Here is a 26,978-nt window from a genome sequence, read left to right on the forward strand (position 1 = left end):
ACTCTTTTTGTTATGACAAAGAATTGGAAATTGAAGGATTACCTATAAATTAGGGACCACCTGAACAAATTGTGCTATAAGTTTGTAATGGCATAAGAAATGATGAGTAGGTTGATCTCAGTAAAATATGATAAGACCTTTTTGAACTGATAAAAGGGAAATAAGCAGAACCAAAAGGTCATTGCACACAATAGCAATATTGTAGTGATGATTAATTGTGAAAGACTCAGATCAATATGATACAAGTTAATTCCAAAGAACTAAAGATGAAAAATACTTTCCAAAAACGAAATGAAAAGTGAAAAATGCTTCCAAAAAGAGAACTGATAAACTTTGAGTATAAATTGAAATATAATTTTCTCGCTTTATTTTTCTTGCTTTTGCAATATGCCTATTATGAGTGTTTTGCATGATTTCACATGTATAACTGATATCATATTGCTTGCCCTCTCAGAAGTAAGGGAAGGGCAGGAGAGAGGGAAAGAATTTGGATCTCAAAATTTTTTAAAATGTTAAAAAAATAAATAAATAATCTTTTTTTTTTAAGGAAAAAAAGAAAGGCTAGGATCAGGGAGATGCTACTCCTCCCTCCTCCATGCCTTGTCATATATATATATATTATTGTCACTCCCCTATTCAAGAAGCTTCAATGGTTCCCTATTGCCTCTAAGATAAAACTCTTTTAGTTGGCACTTAACATCCTATGCAATCTTGTTCCAATCTTTCCAAACTAATTCATGCTTCTCCCTCTAATTCCTTCCCCATTCCAGCCAAATTGCCCCCTCTTTTTTTTTTAACACTCCTCATACTCAGAATTCCACCTTCTATGTCTGCATCTTTGCACAAGCTATCCCTCACGTCTTCTTCTTCACTGCCTCAGAGAATCTCTGATTTCCATCCAAGTTCAAATGCCTTCTTCTACAGGAAGTTTTTACCTATCCTTCTCCCTCAATCTATTCCTATCATGCTTTACCTTCCTAAAGCTGATGTTATTTTTATTTAACTTGCATAAACTTGATACTTATCTGTGTTCTCCCCTCTAGAATGGAATCTTTTTCAGAGGAAGGATTCTTCCTCTTTTTTCTTTGTAATCTCTAGCACCTAGCAAGGTTCCTGGCACATAAAAGGTGCATAATAAGTGCTTATTAAATTAACTTGGAATTCTCCATTTCACCCTGCTCCTCCTCTCCCCTACAACAACACTGGAGAACAAGGATCCTACTTAAGCAATTTCTTTATTATCAGGAAATTGTATCATTATTAAATTCAAGGAGAATCCTCCCTAAAATATATACAGACTTGGTACAGTCTTCCAGCCCAGCTCCCTCTGCTGAGATCTAATAGAAAGGGAATGTAGCCTCCAGGTTCCCTGTAACAGAGATCCTTTTACAAACTGAGGCCTCTTAGGCAGTGGAATTGAGGAACTGGGTCTCTCCAGGTAAGGACCCCAATAAGACACCCATGTTACCTACAGTCATGTTGGGGAGCACAGAGGAATGTGGGGGTTGGGGGGTACTATTCTCAGGTTGTGGAGACAAATGGTTCATACCCTCAGTCTCATCCAGAATGGCCACAAATTCCAGTTGTGTGTTATCCAAGTCAAGGGAGTCCAGAGGATTGCACGGTTGTCCCTCTGGGGGGGGACACAGGGTAGGACCCCCATCTAATCCTCCTACCTCTGGGTGACCACAGCTGGGGTTACTGCTCCCTGCCTTGAGGGCCCCATAGCAAGCAGGCAGAGGAGGCAGAAATCGAGGCGGTACTGCCTTCTGGGGGCTTCTCTCCCCTGGCACTCCAAAATTCCCCTGGCAGGGCGGGAGAGTAGGGTAAGCTCCTGACTTGTGAGAGAGTAAAGTGGGAGTCACACCAGAGGGGTACATGGTCACTGAGTTCTTGGCATGGTCTGAACCCACTTGGGGCCTCCCGAGGAATTTGGGGCTCCAGTAAGGAAGGTCTTGGCCAGAAGCATCTTCTCTCCTTCCACCCTCCCACAGAAGGGCCTGTTGAGATTGCACATAGCTACAGACCAGTTGAGTCTTGAGTTGCCCTGCAGAGCCGGGGGAGGTCACAAATTCAGGGCCAGCCTGGAACTCTGAAGAATTATGAGGGGCTGCTTGTGCATAGGAGGATGACTGAGTGTAGTTTGAGAGCGGAAGCTGGGGGAATGAGGAATGGGGGAGCGAGGGGCTGTGAGCAGGGTGAGTGTTGAGACAAGGTGCCAGCCCTGGAGGGACAGTGTCCATCAGGCACTCCTGCTCCGGCTTGACATGAACTTGTCCAAAAGGTCCGAGCGGAGGGCACTCCTCTCCACTACCTACTGTGGCCTTGGAGGCTGGGTAAAGCCTTGTCGGGGAATTGAACTCATCCCATGTTCCTGGGGGAGGGTTGGGGTAGGGCACAGGCTGAGGGCAAGAGTTAGAACCGTAATGATCAGGAGCACCCAAGCCCCTGGGTCCATAAGACTCAGATGTCATCCCTTCAAGCACCCTATAACCCAGAGGGTCAGCTGGGGAGAAGTCTACATAGGGATCTAAGCCGCTGCTCATCAGAGGATCCCCGTTCTCTGGTTCCTCATTCATTCCCAGAGTTTCCATGACAACATTCTCAGTGATGCTAGGAGGTCTAGGGGAGTAAACTGAGGAGGATTGGTGGGATTCAAAGTTACGTCCTACTCCGGTCCCAGAGGCTAGGGTATGAACACAGCTCAAGCTCTTGAACCTCTGTACTCTGGCTGCAGGGGGTGGCCCAGCAGATCGAGCAGGGTCACTGGCTCTCCGAGTAATCCCTGCTCCAGGGCCATAGCCAGGATATTCAGCACCAGTCCTCCATGAGACGCTTGGGGGGCCCCCTGCCCTCTCCAAACCGGGCGTAGAGGAGACCGGTGCACTGGCCCCTCTGGATGTGCCATATCGAGCATGAAGCAAGTAGTGCTGGGCAGGAGGAAGGCCTTGGCGGGGCACAGGATGCTCTGGGGGTGATGCAGGAGGAAAAGGGGAGGTGCGGCGGCTGGCAGTGTAGGCAGTACCGACGCTGCTGGAGTTACTGCCTCTGTAGTCAGCAGAGCAAGGAGGCCCCAGGCAACCAACCATGGTAGGCCCTAGGTAAAGGAGAAAAAAGATAGGGGCAATCAATAAAGGGGCTTCAACGTCTCTTTTTTGCCCATCAGTCCCAAAGGCTGTCCTTGCTAATCCTAACCAGAAACCTTGTCCTTAATCCTGGGGGAAAGCCCTGGTCCACCCCAACCAATCTCCTCCCCAAGAATCCGAAGGGACTTTTCTCCCCATCCATATTTCCTCCCTCACAGAAGGAGTCTCACCAGCGCCTGTCAGGCTGGGCAGTTTAAGGCCACGAGATGCCGACCGCAGTTGATCCAACCTTAGATTCTCTAGCCGTCGAAGGGTCGATAGGCTGGGAGGCCCAGGTTCCGAACCCCCAGCTCCAGCTGTCCCAGTGGCCCCTGGGCCTTCATCCAGGCTATACAGGTCCTCAGTGCTGCCCCCCAGAGTGCCAGCCATGTCCACACCACTATCTGTGTTGGTCACACTACCTAATGGGGAACGATCACTGCTACAAGACGACTGTGCTCCTGGACTTGGCTGTGGCTTCTGAAGGGAACACAAGAGCAGAAGGTCATTGCCCATTCCCTCTCCCTCTCCTTAACTATCCAAACTGGGCCCTTCATCTAAAAGAAACAGCAAGCCCTGTGTCAATTCAGCATCTAGGAATCTTGAGGATGGGGTGGGGAAAGACCTAGAGGATGCAGAGGATACTGGGATGGCTGAAGAATTGGGGAAAGTGTTGGAGAGGAAAAAGTTCTTCTAATCAGGGCTCCTACCTGCTGGGGTAGGTAGTACAGGTGAATCTGAAAGGGAGGATCTCAATAAAAAATCTCTACACTCCAAAATACATTCCTATCTCTAGAGAGGATGCAACAAGAGAAAAGAAAAAAGGCTGAAATCCCACCCAGAAAGGAAGAAGAAAAACAACTAGAAATCTTAGTAACTGTTATTTCAACTCTTTGCGAGTCCATTTGGGGTTTTCTTGGCAAAGGTGTGATCTGCCATTTCTTTCTTCAGCTTCTTTTACAGATTGAAAAAACAAAGGCAAACAGAATTAAGTGATTTGCTAGTGTCTGAAGCCATATTTGAACTCAGATCCTCCTGACTCTTTATTCATTGCCTCAAATGACATGATGTAAATGAAAAATGATGGCTCTCTGAATTTGGAGAAGTAATCTCATCTCTCACTTGGACTCTTTCACTTCTTGATATTGGAGGATTGGGACTATATATAGCAAGAATAAGGAGAAATGAATTGGGTAACACTTATATATGCATGTAGTTGGGTGGGAGAGTATGGCAGGAAAGGTTTGCCAGTAATGATTTCTATCCCAGTGGATCCTGGCTACAGAACCATAGGAACAACTAACATGGCTCACCAGGGCAGCATCAGGTACTGTCAATTTGCCCTCATCCCGGCTGGGGCCCCCTTCTCGCTCCCTTTTGAGATCCAAACTTGGAAGGGCCAGCACCCGGGGTGGGGGACCATCTCCTCGGTGTCTCTTAGTCACGTGTGCATCCGGGCCATGCACTGTCTTGACATGTTTTCGGAGGGAGCTGGGATCTGTGTAACGCTTGGTGCAGCCAGGTAGTTTACAAACATATGGCTTCTGATAGGTTAAAGAACAAAGAACAAAAGTCATAATAAGAGTGGAGTAAAAATATAGTGTAATATAAGAGGAAGATTGGTGGAGGAAGAGGTGAAAAATACACAGTGGGGCACAGAAAACCTGGAAGAATGAGAATTACATCAAGAATCATGTTAGGGAACACAGAAGAAACACATAGATCCGTAAGAGAGATCATGGGAGACATGGCAGAATGGATAGTCATGAAGAAAACGTAATGAGTTAATAGGAATAAAAGAGGAGGTGAAAAAGGAGAAGTTTTAGGAGAGATAAAGGAAAGACAATGATTGGGAGGCAGAAAAATCATTAGTCGTTCAGTTGTTGACCTCATTTGTGGCTTTCTTGGCAAAAATATAGAGTGGTTTGCCATTTCCTTCTCCAGTTCATTTTTACAGATGAGTAAACTGAGGCAAACTTTGTGTGACTTGCCCAGGGTCACATAGCTAGTAAATGTCCAACGATACATTTGAACTCTGGAAGATGAATCTTTCTGGCTCTAGAATTGGTATTCTATCTACTGAGCCACATAGCTGCCTAGAAAAATCATAGAATGGCATAGGTCAGAGCAAATAAAATTCATTAAAAAAAACCCAAAGGGATTGAGATAAGGGAATACAAAACACAGAAAAGGCATGGAGGAGATGGAGGGTGACAGGAAAATTATAGAGCTTGATTTTTGAGCCTGTCCCATTTTGACCATAGCTCCTAGTTACCCACCCGCTATGACACAGGGGATGGTAGTGGACATCCTTGACCAATGTGAAAGTACAATATCTGGAGGAGCTGAGGAAACTAAGGAGGAACATGAGAGTTTCCCTACTATAGGGGTGCCTCTGGGGAGGCTCTAGTTTGTGTGCTTAGCTATTAGTCTTTGTGGCCTGCAAGGGAAAGGTGATAGTAATTGTCATTGTGAGCCATATTCCTGCATGGAGAGAATAGTTGGCACGTAAAATGCTTTTGCCAAGGATGTTTGCTTGGATGAGGGGAAGGAGTGTTAGGGTCTCTCTGGATTGGATGTGACTATAACTCTGTGTGTGTGTGTGTTGTGTGTGTGTGATGGGGAAGGGGTTCTCTGAATTAGGGGTGAAAAGATGCCCTAAGATTGGGATGGAGCTACCATAGCCCCTGTGAGTCACCTAAATAAGAAAATTCTCTAAATTAAGTATTTTTGTGTTGGAAGAGATTTTCCTGGATTAGGAATTAGCAGGGTCTCACCTCACTAGAATGGGTCCGGTTCTGGTGTTTGGCCCGGTCACTGGCATTGCTGAAGGCCTTACTGCAGCCTTCATGCTCACACATGTATGGCTTCTCACCAGTATGCGATCGAAGGTGAGTCTTCAGGTTCTCAAGCCTTGAATAGGACTTCCGGCACCCCTCAAACTGAGGGGATATAATAGGTCAGAGGTTACTCTCAAACTGGAAGGATACAGAGGCTTTTAAACAAGGGACCCATAAGGGGACCCCTGCAAGGGAAACATGGATCACAACACATTTCTTAAAATGAGAGGCAATCATGAGGGAATTGAGGAAATCCCACAAACTTGTGTGAAGGCAAGTTAGGAAGGGAATGTGGCATTTAGGGGCTGATCTCTCTCAGTTTGAATAGACATGGCCATCAAGAAGAGGGTGTCTCTCATTCAAGTCTTTCAGAGTGGAAGGTCTGGGGGATTTCTAATTTTGAAGGTGGTTTTATGGATGGAATTATTGAAGGGGTCAGGCTTTTCATCATTCAGGAATTTAATTCATACTTTTTTCATTTTATCTCCATGTGTGGGGCTGGAAAGCTTTGGATAAAAGCTATAACATGGAGTTGTGGTATGCTCCATGGGTATGAGCAGGAGTATGGCATCTCACCGTGCACTTATGGGGTTTTTCTCCTGTATGTCTTCGCATGTGAACCACCAGCATATACTGTGCCTTAAATGGTCTCTGTTCTCGGGAGCATCCTCCCCAATGACAGACAAATTCCTTTCTCTCACCATGTATGTGCTCACTATTGATGTGCTGGGGATGGAGGCAGAATGAGTTTTAAGAAAGAAATATGAGAAACAGGAGTCTTCTCCCTCCCACCCCCGAGTACCAAGCTAAGAATTTTCTTCTCTGAAAACTCCCTTTCCCAAAACTTTTCCTCCCTCCTTCCCTCAGAGGTACCACATTCTGAGAGAAGTAGAGCTGTAGGGAAATCATGGTCTACTTCTCAGATTTTCACTCCCTTAATATTCTCATCAATATTTAAGTGTTGCTTCTCTTGTCTGCCCTTCCTTATCCCTTATCCCACCCTTAGACCCTTGTCCTGAAACAAAAGATAACATTTACCTTATTCCCTCTCCTATAAGCCTCCATAGGCTCATAGGAGAAGCTTTCCCCCAAACCACCTGAACATTCCTGTCTCCCCAAATCATTACTCACATGCACCAGCTGTTCTTGTGAATCAAATTCAAGGTTGCAACCATTCCAACGGCAATCCGTCTCATAGACACATTCAGGTTCTGGCTTTTCCTCCTTCTCCAGTTCTTCCCTCCCATCCAATAATCCCAAAAGAGCATCCTGAAGCAAGGAAAGCAAAGGCTGAACCACTCATAAACCCTCTTACTTGAGTCCCCAGCCCTTCCCTCCATTCTTTTCTCCTTAAACTGAGGGACAATAGGATCTGGGAGGATCATATAATCACAGACATGGATTTTGACATGGAAGTCACCTTCAGAATTATCTAGTCCAAAGCTTTCATTTGACAAATGAAAAAATGGGATCCCAGAAAGATGGGGTTTGTCCAAGACCATACAGTCAGGGACAAAGCTAGGACCCAGGTCTTTAGACTCCAAGCCCAGGACTCTTTCTATCATATCATCAATCTTACTGTCCCAGAGGCAGGGCATAGGTTATTGGGGGAGGTGAAGGAAATGTATATTCATTCCAATAACATTGCCACTCTTCCTCCCCCTTTACCTGTGTGCCAGTGGAGTTGGGACTGGACACATTGCCTTCAGATGGCTCCTCGGTATGTTTGTTTACCAGCATGTTCAGTTCAGATTTCAGCTTCCCAGTTGAGGAAAGAATGACAAGAATGAGACTAGTTCATGGGGAGAGCTTCCTTTTTGTTTCCCAGAGCCTATTGATCCCTTCCTCCAAATGCTCAATAATCAATTTGAGGTCACCCTCTTTTTCACATGTACTCCCTTTTTTTTAAGAGAAATTTTTGTTAGATTTAAATATTCTTAGAAAGTAGCCAAATGTCTTTCATATCAATGAATCTTTCTTGAATTAATTAAATTGTGGAAGTATACTACAAAAACTTACATGATAAAAGCATTGGAGATAAGAGAAATACTACATCAGGTCTAATTTTTAAAAAGAATATTACCAAGTAGATAAATCAAGAATGGCTTCGTGAAGGAGGTGGCTTTGTGCTGTGACTTAAAGAATTGGTAGGATTTTAATAGGTTAAGATGGGGAAAGAAGGCATATGAGGTATAGTAAAATGGCTCAGCAAAACACACAGAAGTGGGAAACCTTCACACATACTTCTTCCCAGTATCACTGGGAGTGGTGGTGGTTGGAGCAGGCAGTGGGATAGAATAAAGGTTCACAGAGTAAGTGTGCCTCATTCAATTCCCCAAAACACTGACTTCAAGGCTCCATACTTGTCCCCTTTTGGATTTTGCATTCTCTTTCTTTGTTTTTACCTTATTTTTCTCTCCGGAAGGAGGAGTCTAGGGTGAGGGAGGTGTGTTGGGGGAGACAAAAGGAATGAGATGAAGGTCCTTACCTGGTAGTTCTGGAGGGGTCCCCGGGGGTGGAGAGGTGGCCTCAGCCTGCCCTGGGTGGGGTCATGAGGGCCACAGGGTGGGGCCATGAAGGATGGAGTAGCCCTTTTTTGGTGATTCATCGGGGGTGGGAATCCCAGAGATGGGCTGTGGAAGGGGGAGGGGGTTAGGGTTAAGATCTCAGGTCATCTCTAGCGAGTTCGGAGGGGCTATTTGGAGGGGCTTCTGGGAGTCTTTGGGAAGAATAGGAAAGTTGGAAGGCTATATATGGAAATGTTGAGGGAGTTGCAGAATGGTTAGAATCAGGATCTTGGAAGGGGGGGTTGGCAATTTTTGGTGGGAATCTTAGTGAATATTTAGAGGGGCCCCTTGCCCCAGAGCTGCCTGCACCTGATGGTGCCGATGGAGAGGTGCCCATAGGACCCCCCTGGGGGGGCACAGCTTGAGTTGATGAAGGCAACAAGGGAGCTGGGTGAAGTTCGAATGACGGTCTGCAGGTCCAGGCTGGCGTCTGACAGTGGTGAGATGGACAGTGCCCTCTTCTTGGTCATCTTGACTGCATTCCGGGTTGGGGGAAAGATCGGGGCTGGGGCAGGGGACATTGAGGGGGGATGGGTATAGCAGAGTGGGGTGAGGTAGGGTTTGGGATATCTTCCCCTGTCCCCAACCCAAGGGTCCCAACTATCTAGGAAAATCATCCACTGATCCTACTCTGATCCCCATCCCACCCCCACTTTTGATCTCCTGATTCCATCCCATTTGGGATTTCTTGAACCCATCTCTGACCCCTCCTGACCCACCCTCATCAGATCAGGACTTCAGCCATCTTATTCTCTCCTAGGACTGGGGTGGACAAGTTTGTGCTTGAGGAAAGAACAATGCTAGAGCCTCACCCTCAGTACTGTGGCTGGTGGTCTCTTGAGTTGGCCCATAGCTGTGGGGACTGGACATGAAATTGGTTGGATGGCAGAAGGAAAGGCCAGTCAGTCCTGGAGAAGAGTGCCAGGTGAAAGGATGGAGGTGGTGAACAGGCCCGTACTTCTCCCCACCCAAAAATCCTCATCCCTCCAAGGTAGAAACCTCCCTTAATACCACATAATACCTTACACGTATCAAGTCCTTAATAAGTGCTTCATTCATTCATTGCTATATTCTCAATAAGCTTTCATAATGTCTTATTTAATCATGAAAACAACCTTGTGAGGCAGTTAGGATAAACATCATTCCTATTTGATAGATGAAGAGACTGAAGTTGAGAGAAGCAGAGGGTCGCCCATGGTACAGAGCTAGGATCCCTACAATCAAAATTTAAGCTCAAGGTCAAGACCAACCTACTGAGTACCCTTACAGATAGGAAAAGAGAGGCCTGAGGGGCTCCAACCCAAATCTCTGGGTCTGGATTGGATGGGTTTTCCAACTTGTACTGACCTTCAGTGCCCATGCCCTGAGCACCCTGACTAGGGAGGGATGGTAGACAGTAAGATTCTCCATAGCTATTGATGGCAGAAGGGGTAATGGAGTTGAACATGGTGCCTCAGGTGAAGAGCAGGTGAAGGAAAGCTGAGAGGAGGAATACCTGAAAGAAATAAAGGGGAACCAGATGTCCTAATAAGTATAAGACTCTGGGCAAATTATACAGTGTAGCCATTTTGCAAAAGAGAATCTTTGCCTGCATAAATAAGGATAAAGTAAAAACCAAGGATGTATGTGAAAGATAAAACTGATATTTATAAAAACACTTTGCTAAATTACTTCCTCTGACTAAAGACTTATTTTATTGGTGTTAGAGACAAGATTAAAATCCGGGTCTCCTCTGTCTTCAGCACTCTTGCCACAGTCCCACACTCTTTTTAAAAGAATTATAATTTTTTATTGGCAGAAACCACGCCTCAGTCCCTTTAACCAGGAAAGGCAGGAATGACAAGAACAATGCAGGAGAGTGTGAGTGCGCCATTACCCTTGTCCCTCTCCCTTCCTAGGGGATCAGCTGAGGGGCATCTGGCTGGTGTGGTGGGCAGTCCTTCAGTTAGGAAGACTCTGATTCAAATCCTGTATCATATACTCTCAGGAGACCTGGTTCAAATCCCTTCTCACCTCCTCTTGCAGCCTCAGTTTCCTCATTTGGAAATGTAAATGATAACAGTACCTACCTCACTGGGCTGTGGAGGAGCTCAAATGAGATGAAACGGAGCTTATAGCGCTATATAAATGCTATTGTTTGTTTATATATTTATGCAGGTGTACACATAAATAATTGTTCTCAGCACCATATGGAGAAGTCACCGAAATCCTTGCTCACGTACTTAACTGCTCTCTCAGACACTAGCAGCGACAGAGTAAACAGGAGGGAACGAGAGTGGATGATTTCCCCCTATTTAATGAACCCCAGAGGTTTCCCTGCCTGCCTCTCCCCCAAATTCTTCTCGCGTTCTGCCCTTCCTCGGTCCCCGGCTGAGCAGATTGCAGTAAATTGCAGATTGCTAGCGTTCAGCAGGGGGAGCCGTTCCCAACAGTCCGGGAGAACAGGCTGTTTGTTGGTCCCCAGTGGGAGGCGAAGCTGCTCCCCCTTTCCCCCCGCTACGGCCAGGCTCGGGGCGGCGGGAGGGAAGGGGACGCAGGAGACGATCTCGGGGGAGTCAGACACCGCCGCGAGGCAGGGGTGAAAGGAAGGGCGGAGCCTCGGGACTTTGGGCTTAGGTGGTGTGCTGCCTGTCTAGGAGAAATGGAGAAGCTCCTTTTTGCCCGGTCCATTCCCCTCGTCTCGGGATAGGAAAGAGGAGAGGGCAAGAAGGGATAAGAGAGATAGAGATAAAAGAGAAGGGGAAGGAAAAGGAGCGACAGACAGAGATTGGGGGTAGAGCAAGCGAGGGAGAAAGGGAGAAGGGAGAGAGACAGGCAAAGAAGGAAGAATGGGGAAAGAGACAAACACAGCGAGATCCTGAGAACCAATTTCCCTCGCCTACTCCACTCACAAATTCAGTTCAGTGGAATCCATTCCACGTTTCTCAGATTCCCAGGGAATGAGGGTGGGGTGTGGTAGGGTGGGAAGGGGAGCTAGAGGCGTCGTGGTGGGTGATCCTAAGATGTTGGGATTTAGATTGAGGGAGGGGGAAGATGAGGCGGGGAGCCCCACAACTCAAACCTCACACCCCCCATCCATCACAGATCATGACCCCTCCCTTACCGCCCCAATTCTGCTTACAAGACTCCCCCCCACTTGACACTGGCATTCAGTCGAGGTGGGTGGTGGGCACAGCTGGCTGGCAGCTGTATGGGGTGGGGTAGGGGGCTCTTTTCCTGACTCCTCCCTCTGTGACTCACCCGGTTGAAGGAAGCAGTTTCACAGCTCCTCCCTCCCCCGGCACCCCATCCCTCCAGACTGTAGACAGCAGCCCTCCCTGCCAAAACTGCATCCCATCCATTCTGTTGTCATTCCTCTTTCGGTGCCCTCTGCCTGGGACCTGGAAGCCATGTGGGGATGGAGGGTAGCTTTCCCTTCACCCTTGGGTATCCCTGTTCCCTCTTCACATGGGTGTAGGGGAAAATTCCCCAACTTTTTAAACTTCAGCAAAGTTTGCCTGGACGAAGAAGGGTCGAGGCACTTATTGGCTCCTGTACTTCAGATCCTCACTCCCTTGATGTCCCTAATTTCCCATTCCCTTCCCTCAACCCCTGGGAGTAAGCACCGCCCCCTCTCCCGGACCCGCCTTCCCAGGGCTTCAGTCCCTCCTCGGCCCACCCAAGTTGAGGCCGCCCGACTCTGGCTGCAGACGGCTCCGCTCCCTCCTGCCTCCCCCTCCCAGAGATCCCAGCCAAGCCGGCCGGGAGGGGGGTTGGGGAGGAGGAAAGGGAGGGCGTTGAGGGGCGGGACGCATTCCACCCTCCTAACTCTCCTCCGCCAGAAACTAGGCGGCAGAGCCCCTGCTTGCAGTGGGGGTGTCTAAATATAGAAGTTGGGGGTCCTGTGGCAAGTGAGAAATCTCTCAGCTGGAAAGGGTGATATTGGGGAACAAACTCAAAAAGAAGGAATAGGGGACTTCTAGAGTTTTAGGAAAAGCAATTAGGGAAATAACTGGAGGAGTGGGATCAAATGTGGGGGAGCAGGGAATCCCAAAACTCCCGGTATCCCCGTTTGGTGTCCGAAGAGTTAAACCCTCCCCCCCGGGAACCCCCAAGTGACGTAAGGGGCGGGGCTTGGCATCCTGGCGGGGATGCCGGACCGTAAGGTAGAGTTGGTGGGGGGCTCCGATTCCCACCTCTTATAGAAAAACCACCCGCCGCCTCTTCCCACCACACGGGAAAATTGCCCCAGGCCCCGTCCTTTAGCTAGTGTACTGATCCTGAGACTATGTTCTCCATTCCACTGTAGAGACCCCAGTCCTCTTGCCCCCCAAACCCTAGTTTCTCTTCCTTCCAGCCCCTTACGAGGCCCTCTGTTCCCCCCCTCCCCTAATCTGGACCAAAGAGCCAGCTGCGTGCTGAAAGATTGTTTCGGGGTCATGGGACCTGAAAGAGGCTGCAGGGCAGGCAGGGTGGTCTGGGCAGAAGGAGGGGGCTTTCTAGTCCCCAGGCCCTCTTTGGGCGGGGAACTGGACGGAAGGGATGAGAAATAAGTCCAAGCCCAGCCCCACAGGGGTCTCCCCGGTTTATCTTCAGCGCCCTGGTGGTCCTGAGGTCAGAGGGTAGAGGGAAAGTCTCCCCGGAGATTTTCTCTCCCTCCTCCGGCCCCTCCCCACCTCCACGCACTTTAGAACCCAGGAGTTCCTTTGGGAATAACGAGGGGACAAGGTCTCCAGAGGTCTGAGGCCTAAACCAGACATTTGGAACTAAAGGGACAACCCCACACTCTTACCTGTCCAATACAGGAGACATTACCCCTAACCCAAATCAAGCAGAGGAATTCGTGCCTCATACAGAGACTGGGGAACAAATTCAGACAACACCCCCCCCTCTTTTCACATGTCCTCCAACCTCGGCAGTTCTGGGGTTACGAGGACCCAAGACACTGCCCTCAGATTCAGGGTATCAAGCCACCTGAGTCTCCTTTCCCAAAGTCTAAGCCTTTCACCTAAGATCCCTCCATCCCTATCAAATGAATAATGAAATATTTCTAATTTATGCGGACAACAGAGACAAAGAGACAGGGATGACTGAAACAGAAAGGGATAGAAACCTAGGAAGACAGAACTACAAACTTTCTCATCTCTCCACACAGACAGCTCCCCCCCATATTTTGCCCCGTTCCCGAGATTTCTATCACGGCGTGGGTGGTTTGAGGTGAGAGTGTCGGGGAATCCCTCTAAACCAGTGGCCCCCTCCTCAACCCCCTCCCCCATGACTCCCAGGTGGTCCCTGACCTGGCCCCCTTCTCACCTCCATCGGGACTCGGGACGCGGGATGCGCAGTCCAGGGCTGGAGTCGGGGCTGGGGGGTGTGCAGTGGGGAGCTGGGGGGGAGGAGGGGGGACGGGCAGGGCCACAGCGGCGCAGCCTCAGTGCCGCCCCCGCCCCCCCAACCCGGCCCCCCCGCCCCGCCTGCCGGGCCGGGAGCCTGGACCACCCGCAAGACGCGCAAACTTTTTTTTTTTCCTTTTTGCAAAAACTTTTTCTCCTTCTAGCGCTGTTGGCGCGCTGTCCCCCTCACGCCTCCCCTTCCTTCCCATTACCCTCCCTCGTGCTGTTCTGGTGAACTAGGTTTGGGGGCTACAGGAAGGAAAGAGGGGGATGTCAGACTTGTTGCACCCCTGGACTCCTGGAATCCTCCCCCTTTTAGGAGGGACCCTATCTCCTAAACCTCAACTACAGTTCTCGAACCTAGCACGCTGCCCTCGGAGAGCGGAAAATCCCGGCCTGGATGTCCGGAATCGTCTGTCAGCGACAGAGAGGGAGCCAGAGGCAGAAAAATCGAGAAGTTTAGGGTTAGCCCAACAAAGTCGGAAGTGGAGAAAATTTGAGGGGGTGGGAGAGTGGAGGGTATCTTAAGCAGAACTAGAACTGTTCTCTGCCCTTTTGTGTGGATACCGCCCTCACCTGGCCACGCCGAGGTTGGGATGGCATAAAGGACCCCGGGAACGGGGGTAGGAAAAAAAGCAAGGCAAGGACTGCGGGGTGTTAAAAACTATGGAAAAAGAGAAGCAGCCAGAGGCTGTGGGACTGTGGGGATGGGGGGCTGAGCAGGAAGCGGGACAAAAGCTGGCGGCTTTGGGGATAGGTTGTCTGGGTTTGGAAGGCTCGGTTTGGGTATATTTAACTCTGGGACGGCGACTCTGATCCTCTTCAACCCTCCCGCCCAGCTTCTCCTGAATCCTAGGTTTGGGAGCCCTTTCCACTCTCCCTTCTTCGCTGCTCCTTGCTCCCTCTGCTGGCCCCCTGAGGAACATCACCTTCTCCCAGCCTGAACCTGTCTGAAGGCAGAGATGGCACTATTATGGTGGTAGTGGGGAGCTTGAGAGGGAGGGACAATGAAAGAAGTTCTCTGTACTCCCAGCCGCCAGGATTGTGAGAGCCAACAGAAAGTGAGAGATGGAGGCATAAATGAACACACGGACTCGGGGAAGAGCGGTCAGAAACAGGTAAAGGGCTCTGTGCGTTAGAAGGAAGACTGCTCTTGTCCCTTGTCCCTCGGTGTCCTGTTGGCTCTCTTGTTGCCATGGTGACAGGATGCAGGGGAAGGGTCAGCTATTTCAGTCTCGGATATGGAATGGGGGAGGGGAGAAGAATGGAGTGTAGAGGTGTGGGGTGTGGAAACAAGGTCATGATCAGGAACCTGAAGAATGCCCCCTTCTAATTATTTTCTTTCTTTTACCTCTTTTTCAAGCCCCAAATTTCCCTTTTTTCCTTGTACCTTGGGACATCCTCCAAAAGTATTTCTTCGGGAGTGGGAGGAAAGGGTCACTGGATCAACTACTTATTTGGGAAAAACAGTGCGAAGTTGGGGGCTGTCTGTAGATGTTAAATAACTAGGGAACTAGAGGAGATAGGGAGTCAGGGTTAAGATCCTCCACCTCCCTCCCCCACTTGGCAGTGACCAAATGTCCAGCCACTTCCACAGGGTCAGGGACATAGATCAGCCTGGTCGGACTGATAGTCAGTCACCTGGGGCAAAGGAACCCCGCACGTGGTTCTTTTCCAGACCCATCCACATGACCTTGTCCTGCAGAGCATTTTGCCTATAGGACATGCTCCCTCTCCCCATCCCAGTCCTCGAGTCTCCCCCTCCCCTCAAAAGCTTTATCAAGACACCAGTGACTTTTTTCTTCTCGTTTTTATTAGGAAAATATAAATATTTGTCTCCCCAACAGGGCCTCACCCCCTGCAAAACTAGAGGGTGATCCTTTAATGGGGCTCATCAACTTCTCCAGGCTCCTATTTCTAAGTCCCTCCCAGACTCCTTCCTGGACCCAGGTCCCTCTTAGCAGTTCCTACAAAGCACTTCACCAGCTCCTTTTCCTAGTATGTCTTCCCCATACCACCCTCTCCTGTGCCCATTTTCCAGGAAATTCTCTCTTAGAAGGCAACTTTTCTGATCCCTCCCTCCCCACCCCTTAACCATCTCTTCTATGGAGTGATCAGGGTAGGAATCCTCTTCTAGTAAGAACCATTCCCTACCCTTCTCCCCATTCTCCAACCAGGCTGAAACTGACTGGACACTAAAGTCCCACGTTGGACTCAAGCGGGTTAGCCCCTGAGGCCAGACTACCAGGTCACCTGAGGAGGGGATATCAGGAATTAGACATCCTCAACCACTGACCCGTTGAGCCCTTTCTTCTGTGGACCAACACTATTCACATTCTCTCTAGCTCTGAATCCCTTGAACCCCCTTGCTAGCTGCAGCCACAGGCTTCCACCACCATATCAGGCACATCAGTCTTGACTACATTGCCATTTTGGTCAAGATAGAGGAGGGAGAGTGGCCGACGGGCTGTGGGAACACAGCAAGAGGGGCCAGATGGCCAGGGACTGTTAGCTTTGAGAAGGTTGAAGACAGCAGAATGAAATGAGGCAGTGATCCCTGGGCTGCCAGCCAGGTGGGGCGGGCATTGTCCACTACAATAATTTAGCTGGTACCCCTCAGGCTGCAAGATCCAGCCTTGCCAGCCCAGTTCCTGGAAGTCTACATAGTGGTCCCGCTTGCAGCACAGAAGACTCCCAGGCTCACATGTAGGGGTCCTTCTCTTGGCTCGATCCCCCCCAGGTGCTCTGGCTTGGGTCCTAATCACTAGGAAGGGCTGGTGGTGGCCAGCTGTATCCAGAAGTAAGTGTCTGGCAGCTGTGGTATTGCCTACATGAGGCTGGCAGACCAGCTTGAATTTCAGAACACCAGAGTCAGTGCCCTCCAGTGCATGAGAAGGCAGGGTCAGAGCATTCCATCCTGGAGTGGTCATTCGATGCTCCGCCAGCAGGGTTTGATTTCCCTGGACTTCTCTTTCCAAACCCCACTGGAAGATTTGAATGGAGGGGGTATCAGCTAAGGTGGGATGCAGGTGCAGCCAAAGACGGATGTGGTATGGAGGTAGGTACAAGGGGGTGGAGAGATGGAAGCTCAGGATAGATCCACAAGCTGCAGTGGAGGACGATTCTGTGGAAAAAGAGTAGCTCATGAATAATGTAAGAGGCCTGGATCTTTTGGTTGGGAGAGTTATACTCTTCTCCCATCCCCCCTTCAAATCCTGACTGTCTCCTTTTTTTCTGCCTTAACTTAAAAGTTGAGGGCTTCAGAACACCAGCTCCCACCCCCACTCTCCCATCTTATCCCCCTGCAACCACATTCCTTTCTTGACTGTATTCCTCTGTCTCTGTCTCTCTTTGGGTCTTTTCCCTGCTCGCTTATCCTCTCTGTCACCTACCTGTTTCTGCTGCAAAGCTGATGGTCTCCACTTGATTCATCTGAGGCACCTTCTTAGACTTCAGTCTCCGTAAGGCTCTGGCCAGGACCGCAGGGTGGGGAGGATGAGACACGCGTGGAGGGCTGGTCAGTTGTAGACCTTCCAGGATCTGTTGCTTGGCCAGCTCCAGGACCAAGGCTCTCTCTTCCTGGGGTCCTAGTGTGGACAGCCCACATGATGGGCACCGAGGTCCTGCTCTCTGAGCTCCCGCTAGTGCCCATAGCAGTACCAGGAGGAGCCAGACATCTGGGTATCCCATTCTCCCTGTGGCTATCTTAGGTCCAAGCCAGGGGGAAAACGGAGTCCACTAAGCACAGATATTACACCTACCCCCTGCAGAAGGGAGAGTCAGGTGTTTCCTATTCTTATACCCTGAAAACACCACCACCACAAATCCTTAACAATGAAAACAAAAAACTGACCGATGAAAAGTAGGGTATTCAGAGTTGTCTGCTTGGTTGATCTACTCAGCTTACTGACCCAGGGCCTCTTTTGAGCTAGCAGCTTGGGGCTCCCCACCTAGTGGTCAGTAGGCAGACCCACCTCCTGAACACCAGGATTGGACAGTTTTGCTGTCAATCACGCCTCTGGTTGGGGGGAAGTGGAGGATCCCCCACCCCTCCCAGAGCTCATGTTTCACCCATTTGGCTGTGATGACAGGCTTGGGGAAGGGGTATGTGGGGGTGGGGTGGGGGGAGACGTGGACAGGAATGATGCAAGAAAGAGGATGATTTCATAGACTCCGATCCCAGGGTCCAAGGGAGGGGGAGGGAATAGTAAGTGAGTCAGGTAAAGGAATGCAGTCCCCCTAAATACAATTCTCCCCAATATCTTTCCCTTTCAGCTTTTCTAGTTTCCTCCACAGCAGTTTGACTTAACAGAGAGTAGACTGTTGGGATTTTAGTGCCTACTACTTTGAGGGGACAGTCCAGAAAGGGAATCCAGGATTCCATCCCCCAAACAGTGAACAGGGCAGCTAGAAGGACAGCAGCCACAGAGTCCCCAAGGCCAAGCCTAGGTGGCAGGTGCCACGGGGTACCTAAAAGTCACCCCTTGTCCCCTACGTGTGCTGGCTGCCCAGAGTCCAATTGGACAGGAATCCATTGTGGGGGAGGGAGAGAACTGGTGGTGATGTGGAGAGGTGTGTTACTGGGATGACTGGGGAAACCCAAAGGTAGGGGTGGGGAGGGTGATGCAATTGTGGAGCTCGGGCAGAGTCCATCACAGCTGGCAGAAGAGCATGGCACTTGGGAGGGCCTGGTGCCCAGTCTTGAATTGGGCACTGCAATTTGATCTAATCTCTTTTGAGGTGAGTAGAAGAGCCTAGATGTATTAGTGCACTAAGAGCAGCCCCTCTTTGCTGATACTTCTCTGGAGAGAGACTGGGACTCTGGAGTGCATTAACCAGGTTCCAAGCCCAGTGCCTCCAATAACTTTCCTCCTAGTTTTGATTAGGATGGGCTCCCCTCCTCCTCCTATCACTCCCCAACAACTTGGGCTTCCAGAATTGAGGCTTCTATGAACCAGGATACCCCAACTAATGACACTAGCTATTGTCTATTTACTGTTTCACCGTTTACAAAGTACACTGTAGATTATCTGATTCGAACCTCATAACAACCCATGCAAAGTAGGGGCTGCTGTTCCTCCATTTTACAAATTGATCTGAAGCTAAAGAAGGTTAAGTGGTTTGCCCAGAGTTACAGTAAAGGCTAATTAGTCTAGATGCAAGCTCCTGATGAGCCCAGCTCTCCGTGCCTTCCTTTCCTCACCAAAAAATGGTACGGCAGTGGGGAGGATAGGAAGAGCAGTTACTCAGCTTGGCTGTGACTTTTTCACAGTGCAGAAGACTGTTTTTTTTTTTTACCTGGAAACCCCATAAGAGCCACCTCAGCTCTTTCCTAGGCCCTCTCTGGGATGCCATTCTGCTGTCACCGTGCCAGAGGTATAAATCCTACTCCACCCTCCTCGTGCTCGGTGGGTAAGCACAATACCCCTGGCCACCACCGTGTGGCAGTACAAGGCCACTGGACAACAGCTGGTCCAGAGATGACCAGCTTCCCCTGAGGAAGTGGTTTCTCTGAGGAAAGAGACAGAATAGGAAGTATTTTGTGGAAGACTTTTTGGGTCCTCCTTAGTTATCCAAATGCTCAGCCTCCTGAGCACAGAAAAGGGTGAGACGAATCTTTCTCCCTAACTCCTCCCCCATAATGCTCTGTGTAGAGATAAAAGAAGCAGGGACCTATCTTTGCCACAATGTTGCTCCGAGGCTGTCACATCTGTCTTTGTTGGTGCCCAGGGGCACATATTGGTTCCCAAAGCCGGGAGAGGGGCCAGACAGAGTAATGAGAAGCAGCTGGAAGTAGCCTCTGACCCATATCCCCTCCCCACCCCCAGGAAATGCCCCCAGTTGCCAGCTCTGCCCGCCCCATCTCTCCTGTGCCTGGTCTGGTCCTACCTCCCCATTGACACTTACGTCAGAGCTCAGTTAAAAATACTTTCCCAGCATCTTAGTCACTTTTCCCAAGAAGTGCTCCCGGTTTATAAATACCCCAGCCATCTGCCTTGCTGCCTGCCCCTTCATCAACTCAGGGATGGGTTAGGCTGGGGAGAAGGGGGAAAGGAGAACTATAATCTAGCCACTAGGAAAAATGAGGCTGTTGGATGGTGGGGAGGCAGGTATAGAGCCTGGGGTTAGGAAGGTAAAGAGCAGAGGAGGAGAATCCATGGTTCCCATCCCAGTGAAGAGCCCAGCCAAAAAGGGAAGAGAAGGTTCTATAGCAGGATGAAGAGAAATTAAAACTCAAGGGGGACTTTCAGGTAGGCAAAGACTCTGGGCTTCCTGGATATTCCAGCTTGAGTTCTCATTTCCCCAAACATACCACACCTTAGAAGGCCCCTTTCTCTTTCTTCTGGGGTTCCCTCCAATTCCTCCCCTCCACCCCCAGTTGCCCAGGAAGTGATTGTTGGCTAAGCAAACACAGACAATTCATTCCCCAAATGGCAACATCCAGCTTTGCGCAAACTCGACCTTGGGCACCAGACTATATCGACCTCTTAGTTCAGAGCTATCCAGCCAGGGGGAGGAGCCAGGGGGGAAAGAAGGGCAAGGGTCCAGAGAGGATTGTCACCAGATAAAAGGATCCACCTTGTGTGTCCTTCGTTTCCAAGAGCCCAGGGACGATGTCTTGACTTGTGTTTCATGTGAGACCTCCTTTTCCTTTCCCTCTTCCCACTGGAGTCTGTTCACCTGGCTCCTGCCTCTTAGCAAGTCTCCAGTTCTGTAGCTAAGGGAGGAGAGTATGAAACTCAGACCCTTTGCTTCTAACCAAGCTTATGCCGTAGGCCAGTGATTCCCAATGTCTCTGATCATGAGGACCCCTTTTTAATACAGAAGCATTTCTCAGATCCTCCACTCCAATCTGGTAGGAATTTTGCACTATTTATTAGTATCTACTGATTTAAAAAATACATAAAAAAAAGCTATTATGATTTAGGAACACATTTACATGAACTTCTATTTTATTAATCACAATAACAGCTACATACATTTGAAAAGTAGTCATATATACGTGTAGAGACAAATTATTCTATTTTCACAAGGTATTTTTGCTTATCTATTATACTGAGTCATTTAATGAGATGGTTCTCTTGCAATAGTTGGATGATCCCCCAGGGGTCTACAGCCCACATCTTGGCAACCACCATGTCCAGCAGAATGTGAATGCACAATAGGTTATCATCCAACCATTGACTAAGCAATTGATTGCCCTGCAGACTTCAATATGTTAGGACAAATCACAAAGGAAAGGGGAGACAGCAGGTACCTGTCTATTAGATATTTCTATTTTAGGGCCTTTCTAATAGGAAGTCTCACCTCTCTCTTACCTTTACTCCTCACAGATCAATGGTGTTCCAGATAATGGAAAGATAATTCATTGTAGGGACATGAATTTAGAAGACAAGGTGAAATATCAAATATAGGGCTTCAAAACTTTAATTGTTTCTGTTTTTATTGGTATCCAGCAACAAGATCAGTGGTGTTTGAATAGAGTAGGGAGGACCCGAGAAGATTGTTGAAGTACAGTGTATGATAGAAAGCACAAATAGCTTTGCCTTAGAGAAAAGATTTATATGGTGCAGAAGAGGCATAGAGAGGTTGGAAATCAAGCGTGTCAAGAATTGGTAGGGAGGTAGAGAAGAAGAAAGGGAAAGGAAGGAAACTACAGATATGATCGGCAAAAGAGATGAACCTTAACTAGGAGGAATTTTTAGGAGATAGGATATATCTAGATATCGAAAGTAGATATAGATAGATATTGCTAATAGGTGGGGATAGCTGTAGGTATGTATTTCCAAGGCAGTATATTTTTCAAGATCCAGGCCCATCTGTACCTATCTTTCCACCCTCAAAAAGGAGGGAAGGGTCTGGGTCAGCTCATTTAGGAGGAGGGGTGGTCTATTGAGATACTTATGCAATCAGTGAGTTATGAAGGATAATGATCTCTGTCTGGAAGAGGGTAAGAAGGGAGTCTCTGAGGTGGAGATGCAGGAGTCTCCTGCTTCAGGATAGACTGAAGAATAGAATAACCCTCTAGTAAGGGAGACTAATACAAGGGAGACCTAACCACTGGATGGATATAAAGGATCTTTTTGGCTGGGTATATGAGGAAAGAAGGTCCTTTAAATGAAAGTTCTGGAAATAGATAATATCTGTGAGTTGAAGACAGATTAGGGGCAACTAGATGGCAGTGGATAGAGCACCTGCCCTGAAGTCAGGAGGACCTGAGTTCAAATCCGACCTCAGACAATACTTCCTTGCTGGGTGATCCTGGGCAAGTCTCTTAATCCCAATTGTCTCAGCAGAGAAAGAGAGAGAAAGAGGAGAGGTTAGTCTTTGCTCTAAACTGTCTTCTGAAGAAGATGATGGGTTGACTCTCAAGGGCTGAGAATGTGGGAGAACAAGAAAGGGAACAGAATAAGCATTTTTAAAGCCCTTATGTTCCAGGTATTACGCTAAACACTTTTTACAAATATTATGTCATTTGATCCTCACAACAATCTTTCAAGGTAAATACTATTATTATTCCCATATTATAATTGGGGAAACCACAGAGATGAAGCAATTTGCCCAGTCATACAAATAGCAAATTTCTGAAGCCAGATTTGAACTCTGTCTTCCTGATTCCAGGCTCAGTGCTTTATGCCCTCACTGTACCACTGATTGCCTTGATAAAAATACCCAGGATGAAAGTCAAAGGATTTCCAGAATTTTGTTGGGAAAGATGAATCCCCATCTTGAGTTGTGTCAGGAATTTGTGAACAACCTGCCTGAGATGAGAAGGGAATATATGTGAGGACTTCTTCTCTTTGTCCTCCTCCCCCTTTATACACATTAACTGCAGCCACAGGCCTCCACCACCATGTCTGGGATGTCAGTCTTGACAATGTTGCTGTCACGGTCATAGTAGAGAAGGGACAAAGGGCGGCGGGCAGTAGGCACACAGCAGGAGCCTCCTCCTGCTGTTCCTGGGGCCCCATTAGCCTTGAGCAAGTTGAGCACAGCAGTGTGGAAAGAGGCAGCAATTCCTGGCATACCTGCCACATGGAGTGGGCACTGCCCTGTACAGAAGTTCATGGCATAACCTTCAGGCTGAATGATCCAATCATGCCAGCCAATCTCCCGGAAGTCGACAAAGAACTCTTGTCGACAACACATCTGAGACCCATCTTGGCACTCAATCCCTCGACGATGGAGTCGGTGCTTTTCTCCAGTTCTCACCCGAGCTATGATAAAGGGCTGATGGGCATCCTTGTCCAAGACAACTGGGCTCTGGGCGCCCCAGCCTTTGGGCTCCAATTCTAGGGTTAAGTGTCCCTGACTATAAGCATTCTGCGCTTCAGGTCCCAGGAGGAACTGGTACCAGCCACTGGAATACACCTCTAGCTGTTGCTGGTTGGTCAAATTGAGATTGGTGTCCTGTAGTCCAGGTACTAGGACCTTCACATGCATACTCCATGTGCCATTGGGAGGAATCTGCAAGAAGAAACCCAACCTGATTTGGAGGACCTCCAAGCTAGTTCTGATTTGATCTGGGGAGAGTCGGAAATCCAACACCGTCTTGTTGGCAATAGAGTAGCCTGCAGACATAAGGAGCAACAGTCATCAGAGTTGTCCAGTTGACTCATTAAAGAAGCAATTCTTCCTTTCTGACCATGTTTGAGTGTGTATGTGTATGTGTTTTCCTCCTTCACTTATTCCAGGTAAAGACAAAATAAGGTAATAGTAAAGAGCTTTATAAACTCTAAAGCTTTATATAAATGTCAACTATTTCAGAATAGCCCATTTCTTCCCAGTCTTTTTTCCCACAGTCTTGATCTATCTGTCTCCCCTTCCATTCATGCTACAAATCCTTTTTGTCCTCAGGTATCCCATAATCATAAGATATTTCCTTCTGAGATCTAACTCAAATCTTTCTGCTGTAGGCTCAGGCTTTTATTCTTTTCTCTGTGGGGATAGAGAACTCATTTAGTGCCTCATTTTTTTCTGAAGGAAAAAAAAGACCCCCCCCAAAACAAACCAAAAATCTTTGATTTTATCTAGTCCAAATAAATTATTTAACACAGAAATTACCTTGTAACAAGCTGATCTTTTATCCAACACCTTATTGGACAGATATCATTCTTATGACAAATGCCATCACCAAGGTTCCTCATTATGCTGCTCCCACCCTAGGGGAATCTAACTCAATTTTGATCTGATCTATTCTGAAGGCTAAGTGAATGGAAACTATTCAATTGATCCCAACCCATTCACATCTTATCCAATTATCTGCTAGGGCTTACAAAGTACAAATATCTTGCCATCTCCCCCTTGTTCCATCTCCAACTCCTGTTCTTGATGCTAGAACCTTAACCAAAGAGAAAGGAACTGACCTGTTGGATCAAGGTGCTCACATTTTACCCTTGAGCCTAACTTGGGAAAGGAGCAAACAGTCATGGGAAACAATTACTAAAAGATAAGTCATGAGGACTACTGGATAATTGGATCAGCATGAAGGGAAGTGATGGCTAAAAGGAAAAGGTGTCCAGATAATAGATAGTGGGGAAAGGATTGATCCTGGGAGTGGGTTATCCCTTTTACTCCTAGAGAAATCTGCTTATCCCTTTCCTAGTTATTCTCTAAGTTATCTAGACTTGTATAAACTAGTTTGTTCCTTATCTATTACATTCAATTTAGATTTTTTTTTAAATGTGCTTCTCATTGAATGTACTAAAACAATGGTAATTATTGAGATTTTTGTAAATTCAACTGGGAATTTGCTAATACAAACTGGCTGAGAGTTTAGAGCTACACATTTAAAAGAGATGTATTTATTTTGTTTTTTAGACTTAAAGAGTGCCTAGAATAAAAGGAAGGAAGCTATCACTAAAAGGATATTTCTGGTAAATTCAAGTTAATGTAGTCTTAGAGGTAAGGTGAGGGAGAAACAGATAGATGAGTAGCAATTTTTCTTCCCTACAAAGGAAAGTCATGCCCCAGAAAGGGAGGTTTTCTGGTAAGCCTTACATATAGAGGGATGGGGGAGGAGTTTTCCAGACAGGCCAGACAATTCCTTTGGCTCAGTGGTGATCAACAGCTCAACCTGCCTTGCAGCCTGGTGGTGGTTATACTAATTTTCTAGGAATGATAATCACAACAGAGCTACCAATGGATTGTCCTTTGACTCAACTAATAATCCTTGTGATTTTCCAAACCAAAACTCTTTCCCCTGGCTCCTGCTACCTTTTTCTTTAGGATTATTTTTCTTCTTTCTCCACATTCTACACAATGATTCTGAAAAAGAAAGAAATATGCTTCCTTTTAAATCTATTTCATTTTCCCCAATTTCTATATTCCAAAGTCTTCTAAAACCTACCCATTTAATAATGAGGCATAGTGGTGGCTCATTAAGCTGCAGAGTAGGCTAACCCATCCCTGAATTAGGGACCTAGTCCACAGGAATTCATAGGATTTAGAACTGTAAAAAAACTTTAAAGATTATGGAGTCAAACTCCTTAATTTTAAAAATTTAGAATTCAAGAATTCTAAGTGATTTTTCCCAAGGGTAAATAGAGACTAAGTATCAGAGCTGGGATTTCCATCCAGGTCTTTTAACTCCAAAACTAGTTATTTTTATTTCACTGTGGTCTCAATTCTCAAGCCTAAGGATCAGCCTGGGATAACAGTACCCTCCTTCAACAGCAGGTAGTTATAGAGCATATCATTGAGTTCTCTGCTCTCTTTGGATTCAAATTGTCCTAGGTAGTAGATTAAGGGCTGTCTAGGGCCTCAGGAATTAGGGCATGGAGTGGGCAGAGTAAGGAGGGACCAGATGAAGTAAAGAGAGTTTGGGGTATGGACCTCAAATTTTTTTTTTTTGGCCAAATTTGGGAGTGGCAGGTAGGTTATATTATAAGAAGTTCTTAACAGGAAAAGGGAAAAGATTGGGGAAAGAGGTGAGAAAGATGAATTGTTAGAGGGATTACTTTTTAGAAGAGGCTGTATATCTAGTTCCCATACCTGTCTCAGCAAAACTGATGATCTCATACTCCTGTCCCTCAGCTCCAATCTCAGAACCCCCTAAACTGGTACCAGACAGAATTCTTCCTTGGGGATTGTGAAGGCGCCGGAGTGCAGTCCTCAGGGTGGCTCTGGACACAGGGTGGATCAATGTTGGACGCTGAGTTAAGTGCAATTTATCCAGGATACTTTGCTTTGCCAAGTTGAGCAGCAGTTCCCGTTGCCCCTCAAAATCTGAACCGGGCATTCCACATGCTGGACATTGATTATCACCCCATTCTGTGCCTGCTGCAGCTGGAATCAGGAGCAGGAGACCCAGGATCAGAGTGGAAGCCATTGTCTTCTGGGGTCTTCCAGAAGAAATACCTTAAATCTAGGGCTCAGGGCTTTAGCCACTGGAAGACTTGAGTTTTAAATGCTAAGGTCCACATGAAAGGGTGTGTGTTCAGCTGGCATTATTCTTTGCTGAAGGGGAGATGGTGGCCACATCTGGCTTGAGAAGGAGACCAACACTAGGACCTGTCAGACGTTTCCAACTGATAAGTAACTAAAGTACAAAGCAGGGATTGGGGGTGGGGGTGGGGTTTTGGTTTGTTTGGGAAGAACTAAAGTTCCATCAGCCAATTTTGGAAGGCACTCAATTTTAGCTGCCTGCTCTGGGAGCAAAGGTTAGAGGTGAAATTCTCCTTTATCACAAAGTACTTAGAGAATTGAGAAAGGGAGGATGGATCCAAACCTTCTAGTGACAGACTACTTTAAGGATTGATCCTCAAAGAATTTATTTGCACAATTTAATTCAATTTTAACATGCATTAATTTTTTTTGTTACATGGAAGAATTCTATTTTTTTTCTAAAATTTTTTTGAATTCTAAATTATTTCCTTCCACTTGAGAAGGCAAAGAATTTTATATAGATTATACATGTGCTGTCATGTTATCGATTATTGATGTTCAAAAGAAAACACAGACCCCAAACAAATAAAATAAATAAAACAAATATAATAAAAAATTTTTTTTAAATGCTTAAATCTATATTCAGACTATCAGTACTTTTCTGGAGGTGGATAGTATTTATCATTA

General features: G+C 47.4%; 3 protein-coding genes across 3 annotated transcripts; all 3 read right to left on the reverse strand.

The window, feature by feature from the left end:
- Window positions 1-1,216: 1,216 nt before the first annotated feature.
- On the reverse strand, window positions 1,217-13,900 carry GLI1 (GLI family zinc finger 1). The gene is made up of 12 exons (XM_052001600.1): window positions 13,825-13,900; window positions 9,880-10,027; window positions 9,345-9,440; window positions 8,842-9,037; window positions 8,454-8,598; window positions 7,634-7,723; window positions 7,097-7,234; window positions 6,542-6,691; window positions 5,903-6,067; window positions 4,439-4,669; window positions 3,317-3,605; window positions 1,217-3,097 (listed from the first exon to the last, which is right to left on the reverse strand). The coding sequence occupies exons 2-12, from the start codon at window positions 9,977-9,979 to the stop codon at window positions 1,404-1,406; spliced, it is 3,294 nt and encodes a 1,097-aa protein (XP_051857560.1). The 5' UTR covers window positions 9,980-10,027; window positions 13,825-13,900; the 3' UTR covers window positions 1,217-1,403.
- Window positions 13,901-15,545: 1,645 nt separating this feature from the next.
- Window positions 15,546-17,810, reverse strand: INHBE (inhibin subunit beta E). Its single transcript, XM_052000651.1, has 2 exons — window positions 17,297-17,810; window positions 15,546-17,028 (listed from the first exon to the last, which is right to left on the reverse strand). The coding sequence occupies exons 1-2, from the start codon at window positions 17,592-17,594 to the stop codon at window positions 16,274-16,276; spliced, it is 1,053 nt and encodes a 350-aa protein (XP_051856611.1). The 5' UTR covers window positions 17,595-17,810; the 3' UTR covers window positions 15,546-16,273.
- A 2,948-nt stretch (window positions 17,811-20,758) lies between these two features.
- INHBC (inhibin subunit beta C) lies at window positions 20,759-26,279 on the reverse strand. Its single transcript, XM_052000225.1, has 2 exons — window positions 25,899-26,279; window positions 20,759-23,476 (listed from the first exon to the last, which is right to left on the reverse strand). The coding sequence occupies exons 1-2, from the start codon at window positions 26,233-26,235 to the stop codon at window positions 22,731-22,733; spliced, it is 1,083 nt and encodes a 360-aa protein (XP_051856185.1). The 5' UTR covers window positions 26,236-26,279; the 3' UTR covers window positions 20,759-22,730.
- Window positions 26,280-26,978: the final 699 nt, after the last annotated feature.

Source organism: Antechinus flavipes, chromosome 5 (genome assembly GCF_016432865.1).
Source record: "Antechinus flavipes isolate AdamAnt ecotype Samford, QLD, Australia chromosome 5, AdamAnt_v2, whole genome shotgun sequence".
Taxonomy (NCBI): domain Eukaryota; kingdom Metazoa; phylum Chordata; class Mammalia; order Dasyuromorphia; family Dasyuridae; genus Antechinus; species Antechinus flavipes.